The 24,596-nt window shown below is 39.4% G+C and overlaps 1 protein-coding gene and 1 long non-coding RNA gene across 2 annotated transcripts in view; one reads left to right on the top strand and one right to left on the bottom strand.

The window, feature by feature from the left end:
* Positions 1-24,596, top strand: part of LOC128108374 (uncharacterized) — a 122,721-nt gene that overhangs the window by 30,398 nt on the left and 67,727 nt on the right. The window lies entirely within an intron of this gene.
* On the bottom strand, positions 24,081-24,379 carry LOC128108373 (DNA-directed RNA polymerases I, II, and III subunit RPABC5-like). The gene has a single exon (XM_052734840.1). It carries the CDS (start codon positions 24,377-24,379, stop codon positions 24,176-24,178), a length of 204 nt encoding a protein of 67 aa, XP_052590800.1. The 3' UTR covers positions 24,081-24,175.

The following is a 24,596-nucleotide window of genomic DNA, read 5'->3' as shown; positions in this document are numbered from 1 at the left end:
ATTAGCAAAACGCCAACATGATTGTCATTGATTTTGATGGTTGGGCTGCCGGGGAAAAGCCCAATAGGGACTACTTCAGGATCTGAAGCAGAGCTTGTATTTATAATTCTGAGGTGGTAGATAAAGAAGCAGAGCTTGTTCTGTTCTTTTAAAAAATCTTGTTTACAAAATACCCACTTCTTCATTGCCTTGCATCCTGTCAGGGCCCTGGGACTTCTTTACTTTTCTCTTCATTCAAGAGCCAGAGAAGAAGGGCCAATGATAGCCAGAACTATGCCTTGACTCTCGTCTCTGAGCAGAGAAGCACAGAACATCAGAGGGAACATGAATTTTGAAGTTCCTTTAAGCTAAGCCTTTGGATTTATATGCAACATGTACTGAATATCTCAGTTTGCAATCTCAGGAAACACACACAATGCAGTCAGCTTTGGCTTTCATCTTTCACATCCATACATGTGACCTTCGGGGAGTTTCTTATTTTTTCATGAGTTATTTTTATTATTCTTTTTTTTAACCTTTATAACAGAACAATGATAATATCAACTTTTAGCTTGTGTGGGTGTGGTGGTACAAATAATGACCCACCCTTACAGAAGTCCATGCTCTAATCCTCACAACTTGGACATCTGTTATAGTCTATGACAAAAGACACTTTGAAGATGTGATTACAGATTTTGCTTGGTGGAGAAATGGCTCAGTGGTTAAAAGCACTTGTTGCTCTTTCAGAGAACTGGATTTTGGTTCTTAGTGCCCACATCAGGTGGCTCACAACTGCCTGTAACTCCAGATTTAGGAGATCTGATACCCTGAAGGGCTCTGTGACTACCTACACATATACATATGTATAAATAAATAAAATAAATATTAAAAGAGAAAAGAACTTAGTTGATTCTGTGGGCTGTGTTCTTGTGGTGTTCTTGACTCCTCTGACTCCTACAATCCTTCCTCCTCCTCTTCTTCTGGGCTACCCTTGCTCCACCCAGTGTTTGGCAAGGGTTTCTTCATCTGCTCCCATCACTTGCTGGATGATGCCACTCTGATGACAGTTGCGCTAGGCACATATCTATGAGCATAAAGTGACAAACATGGACCTGGTATGGGTCTGAGCTAGGTCCTCTGCATATGCCTTACGATTGGATAACTTTGTGTTCTTGTGGGACTCCCAACAACAGAAATGAGAGGGTGCCTCTGACTCTTATGCCTTTGCTTGGGACCCTTTTCCTCCTGCTGGGTTGCCTCATCCAGCATGTCTGAATAAGAAATGGCTTGGTTTAGAACTGGAATGATATAGAACTCTCAGTTCCTTATGACACTCAGGAGGCCTTTTGGGAAAGTACTATTACATCTCTGAGCCTCAGCTTTCACTTTTGTAAAAAAGTACAGACCATTGCAATCTTGATTGTGTGGAGAATTATGAGTCTATACAAATAGAGGAGGCCACAGGGGTATGAAACTCATGGGCCATTTTCTCTTTCCATGTTCTCTGTAACCTCTATGTGTGTCCTCCAGCATGCCTCAGGACCTGCATGTTATAAGAAACTTCATTTTCAGCTTGTGTCTCTCCTAGCCAATGGAAAGGAAGCCTGTGTCTGAGAGATACTGAGATTAAATCAAAACTGTACACTAGTCCTGATATTCAAGGAGTCTACATTCAAGAATAAAGAGACTGACAACTATAAACATATCTATGTTGCATCATTTAACAGCGAACATCACAAAATGCTGGACTGAGCAGGAAAGTAAGGTCATAGTGCGATGACATTGGCAGTGCTGAGGCTCTGGAGCCCTTGGAAAGCCTGGAGATGCCGGTGATATGCCACATGTTGCATAAGTTCAGGGATTGACCTGACAGGGATGTCAAGGGACTGAAGAAAGGACAGATACATGGACACGGACACATGTACAGAGAAGCTGAGGTCAGGTGGGCTGGTCTAGCTCTAATGGAGGGCACCAGCTGTAGCCCTGAACCTCAGAAGGTTTGCTCTATACAGCTGAAAGAAGATGAGTGTCCTGCTGATCACAGTACGAGATCTCTGATTGGGAGCAGTCTCAGGTTGCAGACATCCTGGTGGAGGAAGCTGTGGCTAGTAGTTTTTGCATACACTGTCAGATGGTTCCTAAACATTCATACTTGAACCACAGGAAAGCTTTGCTATTCCTCTGAGCCTTATCTGGGGAATACTTGGCCACTTTCATGGGTCTGACGCATTGGTGTCCTTGACATGGCTGTGCCTGTATCTACAACACATAACTCACTCAGGGGTTTATCTGCTCAACACAGTAATAGAAAACTGTTTTTCAGGAGGTTGTCAGTTTAAGGCCTCTGGAACAACATATTTAAATAGAGAACTGAAACATGGAGCTAGGCTTGTAGAATTCTAAGAGAATACATGAAGCAAGGGCAAAGCATATATCAAGGCCACAAGCTTTGTTGCCCTTTCCTCCCATCCTGGATGCTCCAAGTTGTGATTTACACTGTTGTTATTGCACCTTGGCAGCCAGAGCCAAGGCTAGCCTTTATGAAAATCTGCCCCTGAACCACTTCTGAGTAAGTGGCTTCAACATATACCCTCCTATTGGGGTCTCATTCTGTGATCCTCAATCTAAGACAGTGAATGTAAACATCTCTTTAAGGAGGTTTTCCTCTAAAGAATGGAAATTGAGGTCAAGATTATTAAAGTCCCACAGGCAAATCAAACTCAACATTTCCCAAACTGAGCTCATTAACATTTTCTGCTCAAATTAGCTTCTCGTCCGATGCTGCCCTTCAGAAGGAGATCTTATGATATTAATCTGGGCAAAAGTAGAGTCCAGGGTTACTCTATTGTCCTCTCCAGTCAACACTCAACCCTTGTGGCTTCTGCCTCCTTCACAGTGAACATTGTCAGGCTAGCAAGGGCTCCTTCAAGAAGGAATTCAGTCGCTCTGGTGACAGTATGAACTGCTGAGGCATGTTCAATCTTGTTTACTGAAATAGAACTTCACATGAACACTCACCCATTCCTTTGGGATTCAAACCCCTTCAGCAGTCCTTTCCAAATGTTATCCATGCACAATAATGTCATATGCATGCAGATTTTAAGCAAAGCTGCAAAGAAAGAAGGGTTCTGCATCAAGACCTTGAAGAACGTTGCTAAGGGAATTGTACACTTATTGCCCTTCCTCCAGGCTCAGAAGAAACAAATATAGTCTGTTGGGAAATGCATTAGTAAGCTTAACAAAGAGCAAAGGCAATAGGTGAGATTTCAGAAGGGAAATTAATTAAGCCAAACTGAAACTAATGGTTTGGGCTTTGGGATCTTGCGCGGAGCCTTGGCTATGGAGAATTGGAGCAGATAAAGGAGTCATGCTAGCAGGGAACTGATTCAATGGCCAAGATTAACTATCAGTCACCATCTAATTATACAGTCTGGGCTACCACCCTGCCAGTGCCTCCAACATAGGGATCAGAAAAGGTTGTTTCTGGAAGCTGGGGGTCTTGTTTTTAATTTTCACTTAAAACATAAAACATACACCTCCCCTTAGTCTTTTTATAATCATTATTTATCATTTTAATCTTTCTCCAAGGGCTGTTATCTTCCAGATTGCTTCCTATTTCCTTGTCAAATAAGCTGTTCACTCCTCTGTACTCTGATTATAAAAATCACAGGTGTATCCCCACTGGATACATGGCTTAGACCAGGTGGAATACAGCATGACAAGTCTTGATTCAATTTACCTATTTAGATGACCTATGTGGAGGACATACCTTAAGGTTCTTAACTTTTGCTGATAGCGTCGGTCAAACCAAGGACAATGTGATCTGGCTTTAAGCCATCTACTTCTCCAGCAGCCCTCAAAGCAGGGAATTAACTCAAGTTCACTTTGTAGATCTCTACACTTATGCCAGGAGTTTTAAGCAAGCTTTTAGTTTCCTGAGTAGTAAACAATCCACACTAAGATTCAGTGTGGATTCTCCAATAGCACAGTGTCTTCCATGCTGCTGAAGTGTGAATGTGCTGATCTCACATGGGAAGATCCTCTCATGACTTTAGGTTTTTCTAAGACAAATGTGTCAATGCCATTTTCATCAAGCATTACGACCAAATGAAAAAATGAGAAGCTATTCTTCATGGTTCCTTTGCTTCAGCTCACAATTGTTCCTACTTCTTTTAAGTGCATCTCAGAATATTTCTAGCAGTGATGCTTGAGGTCCCTTATGTTACGTGGAGTACATAGATCTCTGGCTTGATCTTACCATGTAAAGTGAAATAACATATATATCTAGGATCATGTCTGGTACATAGTAATTGGCAAATAAACATTAGTTACTATTATCTTTAACTCTAACTGCACTGACTTAGCTTATTATCCTCTTTCAAATTTTCTTTATTCTGGGGTAGGAGAGATGGTCTCACAGTTTAGAGTGTGGATTGCTTCAAATCATTCCTAGCACCCATGTTGGGAAGCTCACACCTACCTGTAACTTCAGTTCCAGGGCAATCTAATTCCTCTGGCTTCTGTGGGTACTTGAATTCTTGTACACACACACACACACACACACACACACACACACACACACACACACACACACACACACACGGTAGTCATTATAACTGTTGCCTGATTAATATGTAAAGTAAGTGTGGTAGTTCATGTAAATACAAAATATAGTATTTGGCACATGGTACTATGTGAGTAACAAGCTGTTAGCCCTCTGACCAAGATCTCTATTTCTGAAATCTTTCTTTCCCACAACCCCTGAGATTTCTCAAACCTGCTGACATCTTATCTCCTCCAAGAAGTTGCTCCTTATCTGATCCTAGTTCATTCCTTCCTCACCCTAGTATTCCTTTCATAGTTGTAGGACTCTGTCTATTGGCCATTGTCTTACTACAGATGTCATGTGCAAACAGTGACATTTGGGTGGACAAGGCTCATTAATTCTTAGATGTCACTAAATATTCAGAAAATCACACAATCTTTGTCCTCAGAGAGGCTGTGACAAATGGGCATGTCCTGAGTCTATAGAAAATAGCTAGAGGTTATTGGAATGATCTTTATTATTAATTGGATCTATGCCAATGTAAGCTCTAAGGGACATGACACTTGAACAAGTGCTGGGAAGCCAAGGTGAACTTACTATGTTTCTTTTTATATTTATTTTCATGGTGGTCAATCTCAGGGATACATGTATTTAAAATGTTAATGTATATTAATTGTACAGAGGGCATCTATTATGACATTTGTATATCTTCTCCATTCTTCTTTTGCACCCCCTTCTCCCCTAGCCCCCCTCTATTTCCTATCCCTATTATTCTCCCTGTTAGTTTCAAGTCCTTAATTTTATTCTTGAGCTTCCACATATGAAGGAAAATCTGTAATATTTCTCTTTGTAGCATTGACTTTCATCACTTAACATGATGGCCCCTAGTACCATCCCTTTAATGACAAATATCATTCTTCTTGATGACTAAGTAAATCTTTGATATATTTTCAGTTTCTTTATCCATTAATCTATTGATTGAATTCTAGGTTGCTTCCATAATATAGTTCTAGTGAGTAATATTGTAATAAACATGAATGTGCAGGTATGTCTATAGTAAGGTGACTTTGAGTCCATGAGTAAAACTTTTAATTATATACCTAGAAGTAGTATATCTGGGTCATATGCAAAGTATAGTTATAATTTTTAAGGAACTTCAATTCTTATTTCAATAATTCATATTTCTACTAGAAATTTTTCATAATATTTTTATTGATCATTTGGGAATTTTACATCATGAATCCTGAGCACACTCTTTTCCCAGTTCTCCCAGGTCTAACCCCCCACCCTTGTAACCACCCTCCAAACAAGAAGAAGGAGAAAAGAAGGAGGAGGAGGAGGAGGAGGAGGAGGAGGAGGAGGAGGAGGAGGAGGAGAAGAAGCAGCAGCAGAAAACAAACAAAACTAAGTTTAATTTGTGTTGTTCATATATTCATTGGAGCATGGCCAAACTCCTGCTGGCCAGCCCCTTAAAGATAATTGAGTCCTTCCCCACCTGCACCCCTGCCAGAAGCCATCTACTGTGGAGAGCTACACTTCAGCATCTTTATCATATTTTTTAAGAGTTCTCTTTGATGGCTTTCTGTCTAGGTTGTTACTTTTTTGGGGGATGGGTGGGAGGATAGGATATGGATTATCACAGAAGACTTCTATGGCCCTCTTTCTCAACTGTAAGTCTGCAGAAGTCAATACCATGGCAAAAGTAGCTTTCTTGCCCTTTACAGTCAGCAGGAGCATGGATCATGGATTTACATATGGTTTCTGGTGACAGCATGGAACATGGGCATCCACATGGTGTCCAGTGTCTGCAAGTGTCACGGACCTCAGGGTGGTTTTTGGTGACAGTACAGACCACAGACATCAAGAGGGCCCTCTTCAGCTGCACAGACCAAGGACACCGTTATAGCCTTCAGCAGCAGCACAGGCTAAGGACATCAACATAGTCTCAGGTGGCAGCACAGACCTCTGACATGTGCATGGCCTTTGGTGGTAACATGGCCATGAACATCAACACGGCCCCCAGCTGAAGTAAGAGCACAACTTGAGAATGTCTTCTCCACACACTTTTGCCATGTTTGTGGTTGCTTCATGATAGCTATTATGACCAGGTGCATTTTCCTGATGCCAATAAGTATTGAACAGTTTTTCATGCATTTATTGACCATTTGTGCTTCATCATATATCAAAAGCATCATAATTCCTCTGCAAAAAAGTCTAGCTACTCCCAATCCATTATGCTGGTGCTGGTACTCGGGTATTGAGTCTACTCAGTGTTAGCAAGCATCATTTGTGAACATGAGTGGTGTTCTAGAGGATTGTAGCTTGCAGCCTTCTATCTGAGTCTTCCATCTGATTGGGTTGAAACTAACCAATGCAAGGAAGAACTGAGGTCCTAACTTCACCTATATGAGCAAAGTGAACGCTTTATTTTTTTAAGGCACTGTATTTGGCGTAGTTTGTTACAAAGGAATAGTGAATGAATGCACTCTATTTCTAAGTTCGGTTTAGTAACATATAAATTCCTTCAACAACTCCAAGAGACATTATATATTATCCCTATTTTACACAGAACTTAAACCCTTTCTCAGAGAGAAGAGTTCATGAAACTGAAGCTGAAATTCTCAGAAGTAATCATCACATTAGAATGACAAGATTATCAAGTAGCTGCTTTCAAGTTCAGTTAATTATTTAACTCTCTTCCAGTTTTTTTTTCAGGACTAAATGTAAGTTGAGTCTTCTTTTTGTCCTCTATTCACTTACCAGATATTTTGGTTTTAATTAAAGAGTACTTACAATGAGTCATTGGGGTTTCATCATTATAACTCTCTCATATCATTGTCTGACATCCTAACATCTGTGTCACATTAGTATCGGTGTCTGTTGATTGCATTTACCCATTCAAGTTGAGTTTTTTCCCATTTCTTCATATAATAACTAATCTGCACTATATCCTGAACACTTTGCTTACTCTGTCATAAGACTTTAGCTTCTGTCTAAACTTGGTTAGCAGTTAATACACCAGCTTTGGCACAAAACACATGCTTTGCTTCCTATTGTGGTTCAAATGTCAATGTGTTGTTAAAGTCTATGACATAATATTCTAGCATTACTGGCTGACAGCATTCTACCACACAGGGTCAACAGTAACCCCTGTGCAGGGAGACAATACCCACTCAGTTTCTCCAGGGGTAGAGTTCAGTCAGAAGAGAGTCACTAGATTTCACTCAAGAATGACATTTGTTTTCATTCAAGTCTGGTGGTCCTTGGTCAGGCATCTTTTTTTATTGTAACTTTTAGTGTCTTCCTCTATAGAATATTAATTTTATCTAGATTTAAAGGAAATTGTGATGAGCAGAGGGAAGAAAATAGGATGTGTGTATTACATCTTCAGTACCACAGTCCTTTTTCACTCTATGCGTATCAGTATTTCATATCATTCCTGAGTCTATGATAGTTGCAAAGAGTATGTGGCCTGCCAAGTTTGAAATTTTATCCCAAACACTTGAATACATTTTTTGTCCATTCCTATTCTTTCTATTTTTCTCTACTGTGCTAGCTAGTTTTAAGTCAACCTGGACACTATCTAAAGTCATCTGAGAGATGGGGAACCTCAATTAGGAAATTGCAGTCATCCATAAGATCACACTGTAGGCAAAGCTCTAAGGCATTTTCTTAATTAGTGATTGATATGAGAAGGCCTACCACATTGTACGTAGTGCTATTCATGGGCTGGTCCTGGGTTCTATAAGAAAGTTAAGCTGAGCAAGCCAGAGAGAGCAAGCCACTATGCAACACTTCTCCATGTCCTCTGCATCAGCTCCTGCCTCCAGGTTCCTGCCCTTTTTGAGTTCCCGTCCTGACTTCCTTTAATGATGGACTATGATGTGGAAGTATAAGCCAAATAAATCCTTTCCTCTCTTAGTTGCTTTTGATTGTGAGGTTTCATCACAGTAGTAATAACCTTAACTAAACCATCTACATAATACCATGTCATATACTTTATATGAACCTTTCATTCTCCTAAAGACTAGAACATCACTGTTATTTGTTACATTTCATCCAAGGAGAGCTTGCACAAGGGTGGCAGCTCATTGTCTTAAGGGTGGATGGACAAGATTTTCTCTTCTGAATTGATAAGGAATAAAGATCCAGAGCACAAGCTGGGAGACCTGAGGGCCCGTCTCTTGATATCTTTCTTCTCCCTCACCAATGCACTTGGCCTCAGTGATAAACTAATGCAAAGCTTAGAGTAGGGGTAGATTGTACAATGTCTCTGCTTTTCTCTTTGCCTCTCTCTTTTAAATCTCTCTTTTTATGTAAATAATACGTGGAGGAATGAATTTGTTGCCAAATATAATGTCATATATTTGGTCTTTAGTCTTCTTTATGGGCATCCAGAATGTACGTATTGGGACCAGGATTTAGACACTGAGGGCAGACAGAATTAGAAGATTGGCAGCATTAATTTCACTTGGTGAAAATGAGTGTTCATTTGATTCAACCTAAATCATAATTAACTGCACTGACATTTAGGACTTTTCTTTTAAGTCCACTCTAGCCTTACCATAACTTATCTGCACCTAACCTGTGTGTGTGTGTGTGTGTGTGTGTGTGTGTGTGTGTGTGTGTGTTTTGTATTTCAGTATATTTTGATTTTGTGCTGTTGTAATAGAATACTTAAGACAAGGTAATTTATAACTAATTAAAATTTATTGACTTGCAGTGCTGTATGAGGGAAGGTAAAAGGACATCACATGATGTCTTCATTATGACATCATCTCATGGCAGAAGTACAAAATCAAAGAGAAGGAGAAACAGAGAATCTACTTATTTAACAAGGACAGCAGCATTTGTGCATTCATGACAGAATCACTCTTAAAGATACCACCTCCCAGGGACTTCTAGATAAGATAGTAGTTTCAAAGCCCTTCCTTGTGAATAAGAAAACTTAAACTTTATTCCAAAGATAGTAAGGCATTCACAAAGGTATTCACTGTATATTCTAAAAGCACAGTTAAAAAGAAAAATGTTTAGAAAAGAAGTCAAACTGAGCACAACTCTTGCCATATGACTTCCCAGTTGGATGAGGGAAAACACAAGATTCTTCTAAAAGTGGTACTGTGGATTGACCCCTTAAGAGGATGCTACTCAATAAGAAGATGCCAAAGTGAAACTGGAAGTGATATCCAAATCAATAGATGAGCAAGTCACATGAAACATGAAATATATAAAAAACAAGGCAACATAGCTCCTCAATACTGAACTCAAAGATGCTGAAAATGATACAATACAGGTAAAGATTTCAAGTTTCCTCATAAAAATGATAAATAACCCCAATGAGCATACAAACAACCAGATAGATCCAACCTAGATTCAGGAGAGGAAGCTTGGTGACATGAAAGAAAAAGTGCACAAATTAGATGAAAGAAATGGCAATATGTATGAAAAAGTTACCAACAAAAAAAGTAAGGATTTGAGATTTTCGAAAAACAACAAATAGATAGCTCAATAAATTAAATGAAAACAGCACAGTGAAAAACATCACCAATAGACTTAGCTAAGCAGAAGAAAGAGTATTAAGAATGGAGGACAAAGGAATACTACACTAAATATTAATGAGAAAAATAAAATACATGAACATGACCAAAGGTTCAAGCACTCTGAGATATTATCAGGACACAAAAGTTAAGAAACCATGGGATGAAAGAAAGCTGAGACAAAACCTAGAGTCAGTTTATTCATTGAAATTATAACAAACATTTCTTAAATGTGGAAAGGAAATGGGCACCTAAATGTTAGCGGCAAAGCAACATGACAAGATCTCTCACAACACAGACTCAAAATATCAAAATAAGCTCAAGAATTGACAAATTAGATTACAGGAAATAAAAAATATTTAAAGCTTCCACATAGTAATGGAAACTTTCAGCAGAGTAGAAAGACAACCTACCCAATGGGAAAAATACTTTTCCCATTATATAGTAGACAGAGGATTAATATCTAGAATATTAAATATAAATAATTGATAAAATGAAATAGCAAAAATCAAACCATCAAACCAATAAGCGGGATGATGATAGTCCTCAAAGAAAAACTACATATGGCCAACAGATTTTAGCTTTTAGGAAAATGCAAATTAAAAGTGCTCAGAGTCTATCTTACCAAAGTCAGGATAGCTATCATCCAGAAAAACACAAAAGAAAAAATCAACCAACCAAAACAAAACCAAAAAAGTAAATGCTGGTGAGAAAGTGGAAAAAGAGGACCCTCATTCACTGTTGTTGGGAATGTAAAATTAAGCAGTCACTATGTGAGCCATTATGGAGCTTCTTCAGATAAATAGAAACTAGATCTATCATGTGATCCATCTATAGGACTACTGGGTATATATCTAATGGGCTCTGTCAACAAACTCCAAATATATTGCATTTGTAATGCTTATTGCTAGACTATATCTGAGAAATGGAAGCAGGCTAGGTGATCATGAGTAGATAAAGAAATTGTGATATATACATATATATGGTTTTATTAATGCATAAATACAAAATCATTGCATTTGCAGGAAAAGAGATGCAACTAGACATCATTAATTTAATGAGCTATACTCATAGAGTAATACTTGTTTAAATCTAGAATTTAATTGTGTGTGTATACATATGTGTATGTGTAAAATGTAAATAATGAGCATTGAAAGGGGACCATAGGACATAATAGGAAAAGAAAAGGTCCTAAGGTAGTAGAGAGGGAGAAAAAGAGAGAGAGAAATGGGATATATGTGACATGAAATCAGAAGGGGAGGGACTATTTGGAGGTGGAACTGGACCAAAGAGTTGGGGGTATATTGGGGAGAAGTCAGCAGAGGAGGAGGATTAAAAAGCAGTGTAAAAAGGCATATGAATTTTGAAATCATTTTTTGGAAGCTACAAAAGCAGTGTGTAGAATTGTATTACCTTCAAAACTCTTAGAAGAATGGTTTTAATCAGTAAGGCAGAGATAGATATCCTCCAGTGGCTTCATGAGACTATATTCTGAGGCACTCCATGGCATCCTGTGGCCCTATTAATTATTAATCACAGAGAAAAGACCTAAATAGTAGCTGAAAGACTTAAAATTTCTCATTGCTGTTTACCATAATATTTTTTATTAGAGTCAACATGTTGATATGCTATTTTAATTATAGTTCTTTGAGAATTTCATATGATGTGTTTTTATCATGTTCACTCCATCTGTCCCGCTACATCCTCCCAGATCCACCTCTACCTTCATACCTTCTCTCAATTTTATATATCATGTCCAAATCAAATTTGTGCTGCCTAAAAATCATGGGTGTGGGGCCATCCACTGGACTGTGGTCAACCTATGAGGGGGTACACCCTTAAAGAAAACCAACTATTTTTCCCCCAGAAGCCATCAAATGTCAGTAGCTCCTCAGTTAGGGTTGTAGACTCATGAGATTCTTCTCTCATCCATGATAGAATGTTGACTGGCTTGATATTAAACAGGTCTTGTACAGGCAACCATAGTTGCTGTGAGTTCATGAATGGACCAATCCTATGGTATCTAGAGGATACTATTGAGGTCCAGTCTTCTCAAATCTCTGTCTCTTACAATTTTTTTTTTTGCTTTCTTTTCTGAGATGGTCCCTGAACCCAAGGAGGGATGTGTAACATAGAGGTCCCATTTGTGGTGATGTCAATGTCTCATTTGTGACTGAGCACAATTTTTTTTTTTGGCACTTTGATTAGTTGTGAATTTCTATGTTAACCACTGCCCATTACTCTTTGGGGTCTGAGAACATCACTAAACTATGTGCACAGTATTTCAATTTCAGGGACAATTTGATACAATGTTTATTTAGCAGAATAATAGGAGCTAGTCCACTCCTGGGGCCTGTGAGGTTATCAGCTAGAGTTCCTGGACAGATTTATAATAACAGCCGTATTTTCACCTGGGGATAAGGCCTTAAGTCTAATCGGAAAGTGGTTGGTTACCTCCATAAAGTTAGTGTCACTATTACATCTGTGTGGGTATCTTGACATGTTGGTCATTATTGTAGTTCTTAAGAGTTCACAGCTGGGTGTGACTGTTGAATATTTTTCCCTAGGAGACTATTTAGTCCCTTCTGTTACAATAAAAGCTAGCCAGCAGAAAGCAAGCTTCCTTGTCAACCCGAATTGATTCTTCATGTCCTGTGTGGTATAATCCTATACCCTCAGCAACAGGATCATACCATAAATTTCTGGTTGGTCCCTTTAGTTAATAAGCAATTTTTTTAAATTATAATGTGAGGGTAATAAGTGTGTTTTCAGAATCACAGTACTTGGAGACAGAGGTTTGCTCAGTGTTAGAGCACTTGAGTAGTAGACACAAGGGCCTGTGTTTCATTCTCAACTCAGAGATCACCTGTGAAGGTACAAATATCCCTTTCTCTCTTATTAGTCCCAGGGAACATTCTTCACAGTCTAGAAACTCCTCCTGTCTTGCTCTCTTCTCTAGGTTTGATACAAAGTTTACTCATAGCCACCTATGATACAGATCCTTCCAGACAGATAAAAAAATTCATATTTTTATTTCTTTCTAATTGATAAATAAGTTTATACATATACAAATGGTATACAACTTGATATTTTGATGCATATGTAAACTGTGGCATAATTAAGTCAAGCTAATTAGCATAGCATTGCCCCACATACTTAGCCTCTGTGTCTATGATATGAAAATGTTAAATCTATTTTCTCAGCAATTTTCAAGAGCACAGTAGGTATTGTGACTCTGACCTTCATATTATATGGTAGATCTTTCTAGTTTCATTCTATTGTCTAACTGACATGCTGTGTCTTCTGACTTATGTGTTTGATCTCTCTGCCCCTTACTTTCTCTTCCTATAACCAGGAAACTGAGTAGCTGAGCTCTGCAGACCCTTAGGCATGGGTGGTATGTTCCCTGGAAACAGAGGCTCGGACCCTTAACTTGCCTGCTCAGAATCTGCCCTTCTTCCTACCGTGGAAAAACTGGTGCCTTTTTTTGTTTTGTTTTCTTAAATTGCTCCTTTATTGGTATTGGGTTCCTGAAGGTTGAACGTCCAATTCTTAGAAAAAAGAAGACGGAAGTTTAGGACCTCCAACAACAGATGTACAAAGTACTGCAGGAGCCTGGCTCTGAGGCAAACCGCTTTGTGTGACAATTAGACTAATTAGACAAAGAGACACAGGCTTGACCTTGTTTTTAAATAAGTACTCTCCACTTTTCCAATACATCTTAGGAAATCAAAGCTCATTCTTCCAGCTAAGTTAACCATAGCTTTAAAATCTAAATAAAAGAACGAAAAATGAAACAACAGAAGCGGCTAACTTCTGTTTTTCCTTCCCCTTTTCTCAGTCCTGCCAACTCCGGCTTCCCCTTCACAGAGGTTGATTCAGCAGGAAAACAGCAGGTTCATTTACTCAGCAAGGGAGCGCTTTTCATGTTTAGACTTTGAAATGAAAATTGTCTCTGGGCTAGCTTCTCTTAGCCCCATCTGAAATCAGCAGGATCCGTCATTCCAGCCATGGAATAGGGGGAAGGAGGCCAGGCTTGAATGGAAGCTATGGCCAAAGCTTTCCCCTGAACAGGATCTTGACAGGTAAAGCAAAGAAACCAATGGTAAACTGCATACCGAGTTTTGATGTGTCTGGGATGACAGTATCTGTTTTATAATCCCACAGATATGAAATAAATCTGTCCCTGTGGCTCCCAGAAATAGAGTAAATAAAAATATGATCACCAATCCCAGTATCTATGCTGGGAAGACTTAAAGCCACTTTTTGTACTACAAATCTATGGACTTCCTTAAAGCAAAAAGGGGAGGCAGAGGCAGGTGTTCTGGTGGAAGCTCCACCTCAGCTCCTGGCACCCTGGCACCCATATTCCCAAAGAGTCTGGAATATTCTGGTGGAAGATCCACCTCTCTGCCCAGACCCTACCCCTCAGAAAGCCCTGTTAAACACAGCTCCTCCCCCAGAGAAGCTCAAGACTACTCCCACAGGTATTTAAACTGCACCCTAGTAAACAGACATGTGGTTTTTTGGTTTCTCTTTCCTGTTTCCTCTCTGTGGGGGCCAGAGAGTTACCCAGGAATGCTTAACGTCTTAAACTTGGGCTTTTTCTAATTCGGTCTGATTTGTCTGATTTGGATTGCTGTGTTGGCGGAGAGGCCTATAGGGGTGCAAAAACTCTTCATCAGGTATTTCCCCAAAGACAAAACGAAGTGCTGAAAAATATTTTAATAAAGTCTTCCTTTGGGTAGGGTGAGTGTCCAGGTAAAAATGGTGTGTTTTCTCTTCTCTTGCATTCAAAATTTTGATGTTATCAAAATGAGTTGTTGTCAGGTACATGGTGTTCAGTTATAAATGGTTCATTCACTTGGGATGCCAATAGAGACTGTGAAGAGGAATTACTGGTCTGCTGGGACTTCTGTGTATCCTGTTTTATTTCTGACCTGTGCCTCTCATTAACTTCATGGCATTGGGCAAACTCTTCGTTACTGACACACTCAGTTTTTCTTCCGCAAAATGAGAATAACGTAATGTATTCTGGCACCTAAGATGATATCCTACCAACCAAGCAATATGCATGCTCAGATGTTCAGTCAGTGCTCAAAATCCAGAAATTCTACATAAATGCTTTTGGGATTGTAGTAGAAAAAAATAATTACGGATATCTATAAAGCCGCTTTCCCCTTCCTCTCCTTCCCTCTCTTCCTCCCTTCCTTCCGCTCTTTCTTTTGACATAGCTCTAGACTGATGCAGGATGCAGGGAAAGACACCCCAGAAGTTAGCTTGAAGAAACAGAATGATAAATTTCAAATTCTGCAGTGGAATGATGATACAGGAGTCTCTTGTAAAAATAGAATGAGGCCAATAAAGGATTTTGAGTAACTTGCTGAAGAATATGTACTTTGTTAAATGTATAATAGGAAGTCACTCTGGGCTTTTGAGTAGGAAAATGACACACCAGGGTTTTTGCCTCCCCAGGAAGCTGTGAGTAGAGTGGACAGAGTGGAGTAAGGGCCTGAGTAGCAGTCTTGTGATGCTGATACTAATGGCCAAACAATGTGAATGGTTTAGCTTGCACCTAAGTAGCATGATTCCCATTTTGTTTTTAGGGAGAAAAAGTTCATTCTTGCCAGTGGAGCCCAAATGTGAAAGCTAATAAGCAGGATGGGGATGACAAGGAGACAGAGTGTTCTTCCCTGTCTGCTTCACAACAGGGTGTTGCTCCAGTAAATCATCCTGCAGAGGCAAATCAGCACACCTGTTAAGTGAGCCTTGGCATTTAATTGGCATTATCAGCCCCTGCACAGACACTGACAATGGATGGCACCGGTGTGTGAGCAGGGCACATTTGCATTTCATAGACAATTGAGAGGATGCAAGTAGAATCCAGTTAATCCTCAGGGAGTACACACCTGGCTGGAACAGTGAGCTCCTGGCTCCCCACAGTCAGGAGAGCACAGGGACTCCGTGGCAACCAAGATTTCCAGAAGCTCCTGCGTGACCTCAGGTGCTGTTTGCTTGGGTAGTCATAAAGGAACAGGCCGAAGTCCTAGATGGAGCCTGTCAGGGCTGATGACTAGGAAACATCAGGCTCAGTTTTAGAGGATTAGGTTCTTGCTTTGCTGACTCCACTAGCTTACTGTGCCCTCAAACTTGGCTACTTACCTTTTGTATTTTACAGATTTTTTTTTTTTTCTGGAACAACTTGAATAGTAAGAAATCTAAATTGTAATCTATTGGGATAATTCATCTCTGGTTAATCTAAACTGGGTATCAGTTTAGATTAGACGCTTACAGAGCATCTTGATATTCCACATTCTAGAATCATCTAGACATGGGAGTTCTTTCAGTAAGATGCTATTTTTAAAAACTGTTAACATTACTAGGGAGTTTGTTTAATGGGTATGGGGCTAGTCTAGCATACCAGAATCCCGGGGTTCATTTCTCAACATGGCTTAAAGTGGGATGGTGGAGGCAAGTAACTCTGTTATTCTAGACACTACAGAGGCTGAAGCAGCAGGATCAGGACTTCCAGCTAATCCTTGACCTTGGGAAGCTCCAGGGCCATCTAGACTACATATCAGAGCTTGTCTCAAAACAACAAAAGAAAAGTTGAATCTCTCTTAATTCCAGCACATAGGAGAGAGAGGCAGAAGGATGAAGTTCAAGGTCATTGCTGCCTCCATCACATGATAAAGAGCAGCCTGGACTACCCTTGACCAAAATGAGTCCAAAAAATAAGAATGTAGAGCATAGTGGGACAGACAGTTATACAACTACAGCATGTTAATTTAGGCATAAGCAATGCTAGGCTCTATAACCAGCTAGGTCCCAACACCAACCTCCCCAAAGAGCACCATGACAACCTGGGGAACAATGAATCTATGGGAGACATTCAAACCATAACAATCATACTTCTTTGTAGATGGAAGTTTCTCCGGTCCCACCTGGCCTCGAAGTCAAGGTCAGGAGAGCCACCGAGAGCCACCTGGTGAAGCAAGATGTAATGAAACACAGGTAAAGCCATGAGACACATGGCATTACATAGATTAATAGACGGGTTTGATTTAAGATATAAGACCTAGCTAGCAAGAAGCCTGAGCCATAGACCAAACAGTTTATAATTAATATTAAGTCTCTGAGTGGTTATTTTTCATAAGCTGCTGTGGGCCAGGCGGGACACAGAAAAACTTCCAGCTACACTTCTTCATTTTCATTTTTGATGTTTATGAATTCTATAATGTGTTCTCTTTACTTTCCATATTGATAATTTGAATACTTCCCATTTTTCCTTCTCAGTTTCACTTTGTTCAAGTTGATGTTTATCAATTTTGTTTGTCTTTCTATAAAACAACATTCTCTTATTGAGGTTTATATGTGATTTTCTTGTTTTCAGTTTCACAGATTTCCATGATTTCTTTGCTCTGCTTTAGGCTTAGATTGGTATACTTTTTTCTCTGGTTTCTTACATTAGAGGTCAGATAATTTTTTATTTTTTTATATATATACTTTTTCTATAGGTTTTCCTTTGAGCACTGTTCCTGATTTATCCTATTCATTGTGGAAACTTATATCCCATTTTTATAAAACTTTACCTTGAGACTTCTTTGATCCAAGTATGATTTAACAGTGGGATTAATCTATAAATAGTTGGAAGCTATCCATTTGCTCTGCTGTTATTGATGCTCATTTTAATTCCATTCTGGATAGAAAGGCTATTTTTTTCTTTTTTAGAATTTCTGTTGTTTTAAATTTGTTCAATTGAAATCTGGGGAGATGGTCAAGCAATGGCAACACACCTCTTGTCTGTACTTTAGGATTTGGGATGCAGAAACAGGGGCATCAGTGGGGCTCCCTGAATAGTCAGGCTGACTGGACTGGTGAGAGGCTTTGCCTCAAACACTAAGGTGGGGAACAACTAAAGAAGATACTCTGCTTTGACCCCTGGCCTCCACATGAACATATATATATATATATATATATATATATATATATATATATATATATATATATACACATGCCTTCATATATATGTGCACATTCTCACACAAACAAAGCACATACACAGTGTTAAAGCTGTGTCTCTATTTATGAATGACTATCTCTGTAAGTCTGGGAAGAACTTGCAATTTGCTGCCACTGGATACAGTGTTCTATAACTACCACTCACACCAAGTTCAATAGTTCAGGTCATTTCTATTCTTAGCAATGTTTTTGTCCTTGTTACCTAGCAGTAACACAAAGAGTATTGGCATGAATACTTACAATAGTTTCATATGCTTTACCTTGTAGTTCTATACTTTTTGTTTCCTATGTTTTAATACAGTGTTATTAGTTGCATACAAATGGAAACTAGTATATTTATTCAAATATATAGAAGATACTACAGTAGATATGGGTGCAAAATGCCATAGAAATCTGAGCTGGAGAATGGGGCTTTTAAGCTGAAACCTTAAAGCCTTAAACCTCACACAATGAAATCTCCAGATGGATAGAATGGAATAGCATGCTAAGTAGATACAGCATCACAGATGAAAGTGGAGCTATTGAAGTGTGTATGCTTTTGGAAAATAGTAGGAAGGCCAGTATGCTAACAGGTTTATTGAGAGAGTGTGGAAGTTAAGGTTTTGAAAATGAATAATGAGTATAGGTTATTAGAATTGGAAGCCCTCAGGTTAATACCAATAGGAACATTGGGGATTTCTTCAATCAGGATTAATTTTTGATGGGAATCACTCAATAATACAGTATTGAAAACTTGCTCTAGGCAAGGCCCTCTGAAGAATGAAGAGTGGAGTATGGTTTATCATCCTCCCATTAGACTGTCTGCCAAGGAACAAAGAGATGTCAGCCACAAACAGTCTAAAGACACCCATTCATCTATACATGCCTTCATTCAATCATTTAGAATCTTAAGTCAAGTCCAGCACATGTAGGATTATTTATCCATAGAAATGAATGAATTCTGACCCATATTGTAACATAGGAGGTCCTTGAAAAGCATGTTACTTAGCTAAAGAAGTTGTTCATGGCAAGGCAAAAATTATATTGATCCTATTTACATGAAATACTTAGGCAAATTCATGCTTACAGAAAGTAGAGAAGAGGCTATCAGAACTCAGAGAAGTGGAAACAGAGCATTATTTATTTATTTTATTAGACACATCATTAAGGAGAACTTTAAAAATTTGGGATATAGATATCAGTGATGGTTACATGATATTGTGATCAATTTAATGTCACTGTGTTGTACACTTATTAATTAATCATCTTGTTAAGTACATTTTAATACAGTAAAAACAAAATGATATTCTTGGCTTTGTTCCTCCTGTCCTGGTTGTTTTTTCTAAGTGACCTGACTACTTAAGGTCTTCATTGGGTACAGCCTTGAGCATGGTATTTCTCATGTGGTATTTTTCATGTGTTCTTTCCTTACAAGTCCATTCTCTTGATGACTGAATCTAATATCAGGCTTTAACCCTATTAATTTGCTGAATGCCAGACATCACTTTCAAATCTCATACTCACCATTCAACTATTCATTTTCCATCTCTATTGGGATGTCTAATAACAACACATACCAATCATGTTTATTTTCTCATCCCACCCACTTACAGTCAGCTCTATTATCTCACCTTTCAGTTTTCCTCATAGAAATGTCTCCCTCCTACTTGCTAACACTGGAATTCTTTCCTAGCCAAACCACCAGGATACCCTATTTGGTTTAATTAAAGATTTTTGCATTCTCACAATGCCCAGTGAAGATTGTCAATATGACAGGCTTTAGTTGGCATTTGTGTATGTGTGTGTCTGCTTTACCTTTCAGCCTCATTGTACTATCAAATCCTGGACACTAGGAATCTTTCTTTGTGTATTTAGAGTATCTGGCATAATGATATTTTCTATGGTAAATGTTTGTGGAATAAAAGAATACAAACATAAGGTAGTGGAAATATGGTAAGTGGACAAATGTCTCTCATAGTTACAGAATCATGCATGGTCATGAAGACTCAGATTGGCTTCTTCATTCTTCTTAACATTTTTCCCAACACTACTCATCATCAATTCTTAAAATTTCTGCCTTATTCCTTGCCAGCCACCATTGGGGTAATCTTTGCATGTATGATGGTTGGCCCAAGATCAGTCAATACTTCAACCTCAGCTGCAAGTTTTGCCCACATCTCAGTATGCTAGTACTTTCTCAAGATTCCTGTTACTTTGGTAGTATTCCACTTGAATAACTGGCAATAGTTGTAGGCCCGAATAGCCCCCAAAGTCCACACTTGTATATGCCCTGAGGACAACATGTAGGAACTCATATCATTAATATGCTAAGTATGTTACAAACATTAAAATTTTGGATGAAAACAGAATCCCAGAGGGCAAGCCTTAATCTTGTAGAAGGCTAAGTGCTCAGTTCAAATGCAGAGCCTTCTCTTCTGTCCAGTGCTAAGTTCATTGCTTTTAGATCTTAGTACTGACACTGCCAAGGCCTTCAGGCTGGCAGCAATTCAACTGGAACCCTTAGGCAGACATGTGCTGGCCTTTCCATGCCTCTCGCTTTAAGTCTCAACAGCTGAATCTGTAAAGAACACAGCAAGAGTATCACAACCCATACTTGTCTGTGTTTTTAGTCCCTCGATACCCTGAAGTTATTTAGAGACAAGACATAATCAACATTTTTGGAGTATCTGAGTCATTCCTGGCTTCCTCTTGCTCACTTAGATGATCCCTTATAATGCTGTGATGTGCAGAAATGCAATCTTCTTGAAGGCAGAGGCTATGTCTAATTAACTTCTGCATAAATATTATGGCTGAGTGAACTTAGATTTTAATTCTGGCTGCATGATTTTTGGCACGTTATTTATCTAACCTGAGTATGACTTTGTTCATATTTAATTGGAGACTTAAATGTTTAAACAACAAGACAATTGAGGGAAATTAATGAGATCCTCATTCCCTCTCTCTCTCTCTCCTCTCTTCCTTTCTCTCTTCCTTCATTTTGCTCTTATATTTGCCTTCTAGCACTCTGCCTTGGACATCTAGCCTTTATCTTTTGACACTGCTTGTAGAAGAATCCCAATATGCATGTTTTCATATTCTGTTGGCTCCATGTTTTGTGCAGTGATTTCTTTAGTGATCAATCTCAGACATGTTGGACTAATTTCACCAGATGTAAATGCCCCAGTCCCAGGGTGACACTCTATCACTTCCTGCCTTATACTTTCTATGATCCTGAAGATCAGAATGCCCTAAACACATATTATAATTCTGGGAGAAAGGACAACTCTGGAGCTGTCCTAGACCAATGAGGTGAGGGATGAATGAATAATCCCTCTACACACTTATTGAGTGAACAGACTTGGCAAATATTTCCTGAAGATCCTTAGAAACTCTAAGAACTGATCACTCTCTTGTTTTGTCTCCTTTTTTCATGTCATAAAGTTCATTCCTGGGGTTATATTCTTAAATAATCTACCCAAACGCAAGCCATTGTCTCTGCTTTTATAAATACCAATTCAAGATCCACCCCACCATACACAGTATAATGTCTGATATATCAAATATCCCTAACAAATGGTGAGCATAATTGACCTCTGCTTTGCAGTGAAAACCAAGTGAAAGATGTAGCCATATCCCCCACTGAGAGCGAGCACTTGAATATTCTTTTTCTTCCTCTCATCTGCCCCATTTAAATTCCCTCTTCATTTAAATGAGGTAGCCTTGTAGCCCTCCAACTGATAGGTAGAATTGTGAGCATCTGGGCCAGAGGCAGCCAATCTAGTTCCTTAGCAGGGCTTTCCAGAACTTGGCATCAGTATAAATTGACCTTAATATCTTTTGCTTGCCTTATTAGCTGGGTAAAATGTTGATTCTTCAAGCTCCTATGAGGTAATACAAGACATCAGAGAAAGACAGGACATATAGCAAGACTTGATCAAACAGCAATTGAGATCGATGTGATTTCTTAGAGCCCTACTATCTATGCTTCTAATACTCTCCTGGAGAAGTGCATATTCTCTTTTGGTTCTGTGAGGTATATTCTTGTCCTTACAATGTTCTCTGGAGTTTGAGGTGATCTCAGAAGCATTCTTTCCCATAGAATCTGATGCCTTCTAAGACAAGACACTTAAGGTGAGAGTTGGTTCTTTTCCATTGCATGGAGAGATCCTTGAAGGAAGACTGGATTTTACTCAATGCTGTTTCTTACATCTTACTTATGGCCCACCTATGGTGGATATACAACATATGTTAGATGAAAATTAGCTTAAGAAGAATAACTCTAGGCTCAGAAGTAATGGCACATACTATACAAGCCTAATGACCTGAGTTTGACCTCTAGAACCTAGGTAAAGATCTGAATTTGATCTCTAGAACCCAGGTAAAGATCTGAGTTTGACCTCCAGAAATTAGGTAAAGATCTGAATTTGATTTCTAGAACTCAGGTAAAGATCTGAGTTTGACCTCCAGAACCTAGGTAAAAATCTGAATTTGATCTCTAGAACCCAGGTAAAGATCTGAGTTTGACCTCCAGAACCCAGGTAAAGATCTGAATTTGATTTCTAGAACCCAGGTAAAGATCTGGGTTTGATTTCTAGAGCCCAAGCACTTGACTGCATGGAACTGTCCTCTGACCTCTGCAAACACCTTTCTCTCTCTTTGTCTCTCTGCTTCTGTCTCTGTCTTTCTCCACCTTATAATCTCTCCTTCTCTCCTTCCCCCCTCTGTTTCTCCTCCCCCTCTATTCCTCCTCTCCATAATAACAAAATAACCTTGTAAAACAGACTGTCTCTTCTTCTCCTTCTCCCCCAGTTCCTCCTGCTTTTCATCCTCATCCTCTTGCGCCCCTCTTCCCCTCCATCTTCTCAGTGATCCTAAACATCAAATCACAGATCAAATCTATGCCTTCTGAGATGCTGATTAATTTTTGTTTCAGTTTTGGCCTTCTCCATTTTCATCCCTTTTACACACTGACTCAAGTTGCCCACTGCCTAGTGTTCTGGCTTGTGCTCTGTTCTGTACTATTGTTGAAGAAAGCCACACAGATGCGATTTCTAGTCCTTGACCAATTGATTCTCTTTCGTCTCAGCTGGGCTGTGCCAAGAGTTCAGCAGTTCTTTCTTTATGTTTAAAGGGATTTGATATACTCCAAAATCTATGATTTTTTGTCAACTGCTTTCTTTACTTAAGTACTTACCATTAACCATCTCCACTGACAAAAGTCGGTGAGGTACAGTCAGGATTCTCATGAATTTGCTACATAGTGTTCCAAGTTTCCATGTAGCTTCTTCCAATTCTCCTCCCTCACTGCTTTCTTAAACTAGTACTCTCACATCTACTGTAGCTCCACCTCCTTTGTCAGATGCATCCCATCTTTTTCCTTGCCTTTGGTGTGAGAGGCTTGAAACATCTTTCCTGCACATTGCCTGTGTGGCTCTATGCCATGTGGGAACTTTGGAATGTTCATTCTCTTCATAACCCTCCACCAAACAGGATGCCTAGAGAGATACAAGTGCCCTTGTACATAGGAAATCTGGTAGTTTTAATTCTTCATCTTTCTCACCCAATCTAGTTGTGCTGATGACCTCCATTCGTTAGAATTCTGGGGCACTTTGTTCTCTGTGTCACTCTACTTACTTCATAGATTTTCCCCTTTCCATGGAAGCCTTTTAAGCTTAAGTGATCTTTGTTATCCCTTAGGATTGTTTCCTTTCCAGTATTGCTATGAAGTTGATGCTGTCCCTAATGCTAACAGAGGGATTAGCTTCTCACACATTTTGTCCCTAAATTCCTACGTACATGCTGGACAGCTCCCCTGTTTAGCTTCTGCTGTATACCTTAATTGTCAAATACTAAGCTTTTACACATCTACCAAGAAGACTGAATCTGTTTGCTTTTTTTTTTTTTTTTTCAAAGACAGTATAGGCATGATGTTGAGAACCTTACAAAGTTAGATCTGCTGGTGGTTCTGCAAAGGTCTTTACTGAACCGTTTCTTCCAGGGTGAGGGGACCCGGCCACAGCCAGGCACCCCGCCCACCTCCCTAACACCTCAGTTTGAACTCAGCGTGACAGACTGCCCATAGCCAGCAGAGGAGGACAGTAAGCTCCGGGAGTCACTTCTCCAGGGGAGCATAGTTTAGCAGCTTTTCAGTCAGGTCCACGTGTGCTAGCAGCATGTGGCGACAGCAGTAGCGCTTCAGGCCCAGAGCATCCTGGGCATCCCCTTCAGTGTACTCGGCCTGCAGCAGACCCAGGTAGGATTCCCATTTGTTGCCGACGATCTTCCTGCAGGTGAAGCAGCGAACTGGGATGATCATGGCGGCGTCTCATCTGTTTGCTTTTGAACTTGCTTAGTGGGAGGATGCTAGAGAAGAGAGAATGAAAAAGTAAAAATAAAATTCTGAGATTTGTCTAGCCTATTTAACTTGCTGTTGATAATTAACAGACACTGGAAAATGTCTGTAGGCTTTGAGATGCGTCTCTTCTCACTCCCATTTCCAGAACAATCTGGTAACAGAAAGAGGCAGTTATTAA

Source organism: Peromyscus californicus, unplaced genomic scaffold, assembly GCF_007827085.1.
Source record: "Peromyscus californicus insignis strain IS unplaced genomic scaffold, ASM782708v3 Scaffold_13__1_contigs__length_99412109, whole genome shotgun sequence".
Lineage (NCBI taxonomy): Eukaryota > Metazoa > Chordata > Mammalia > Rodentia > Cricetidae > Peromyscus > Peromyscus californicus.
The sequence above is the reverse complement of the archived record's forward strand: the minus strand, read 5'-3'. Positions and strand labels throughout refer to the sequence as shown.

Bases quoted from the DNA above. Each gene is read 5' to 3' on its own strand.
- LOC128108373 (XM_052734840.1), bottom strand. From the start codon at position 24,379: ATGATCATCCCAGTTCGCTGCTTCACCTGCAGGAAGATCGTCGGCAAC.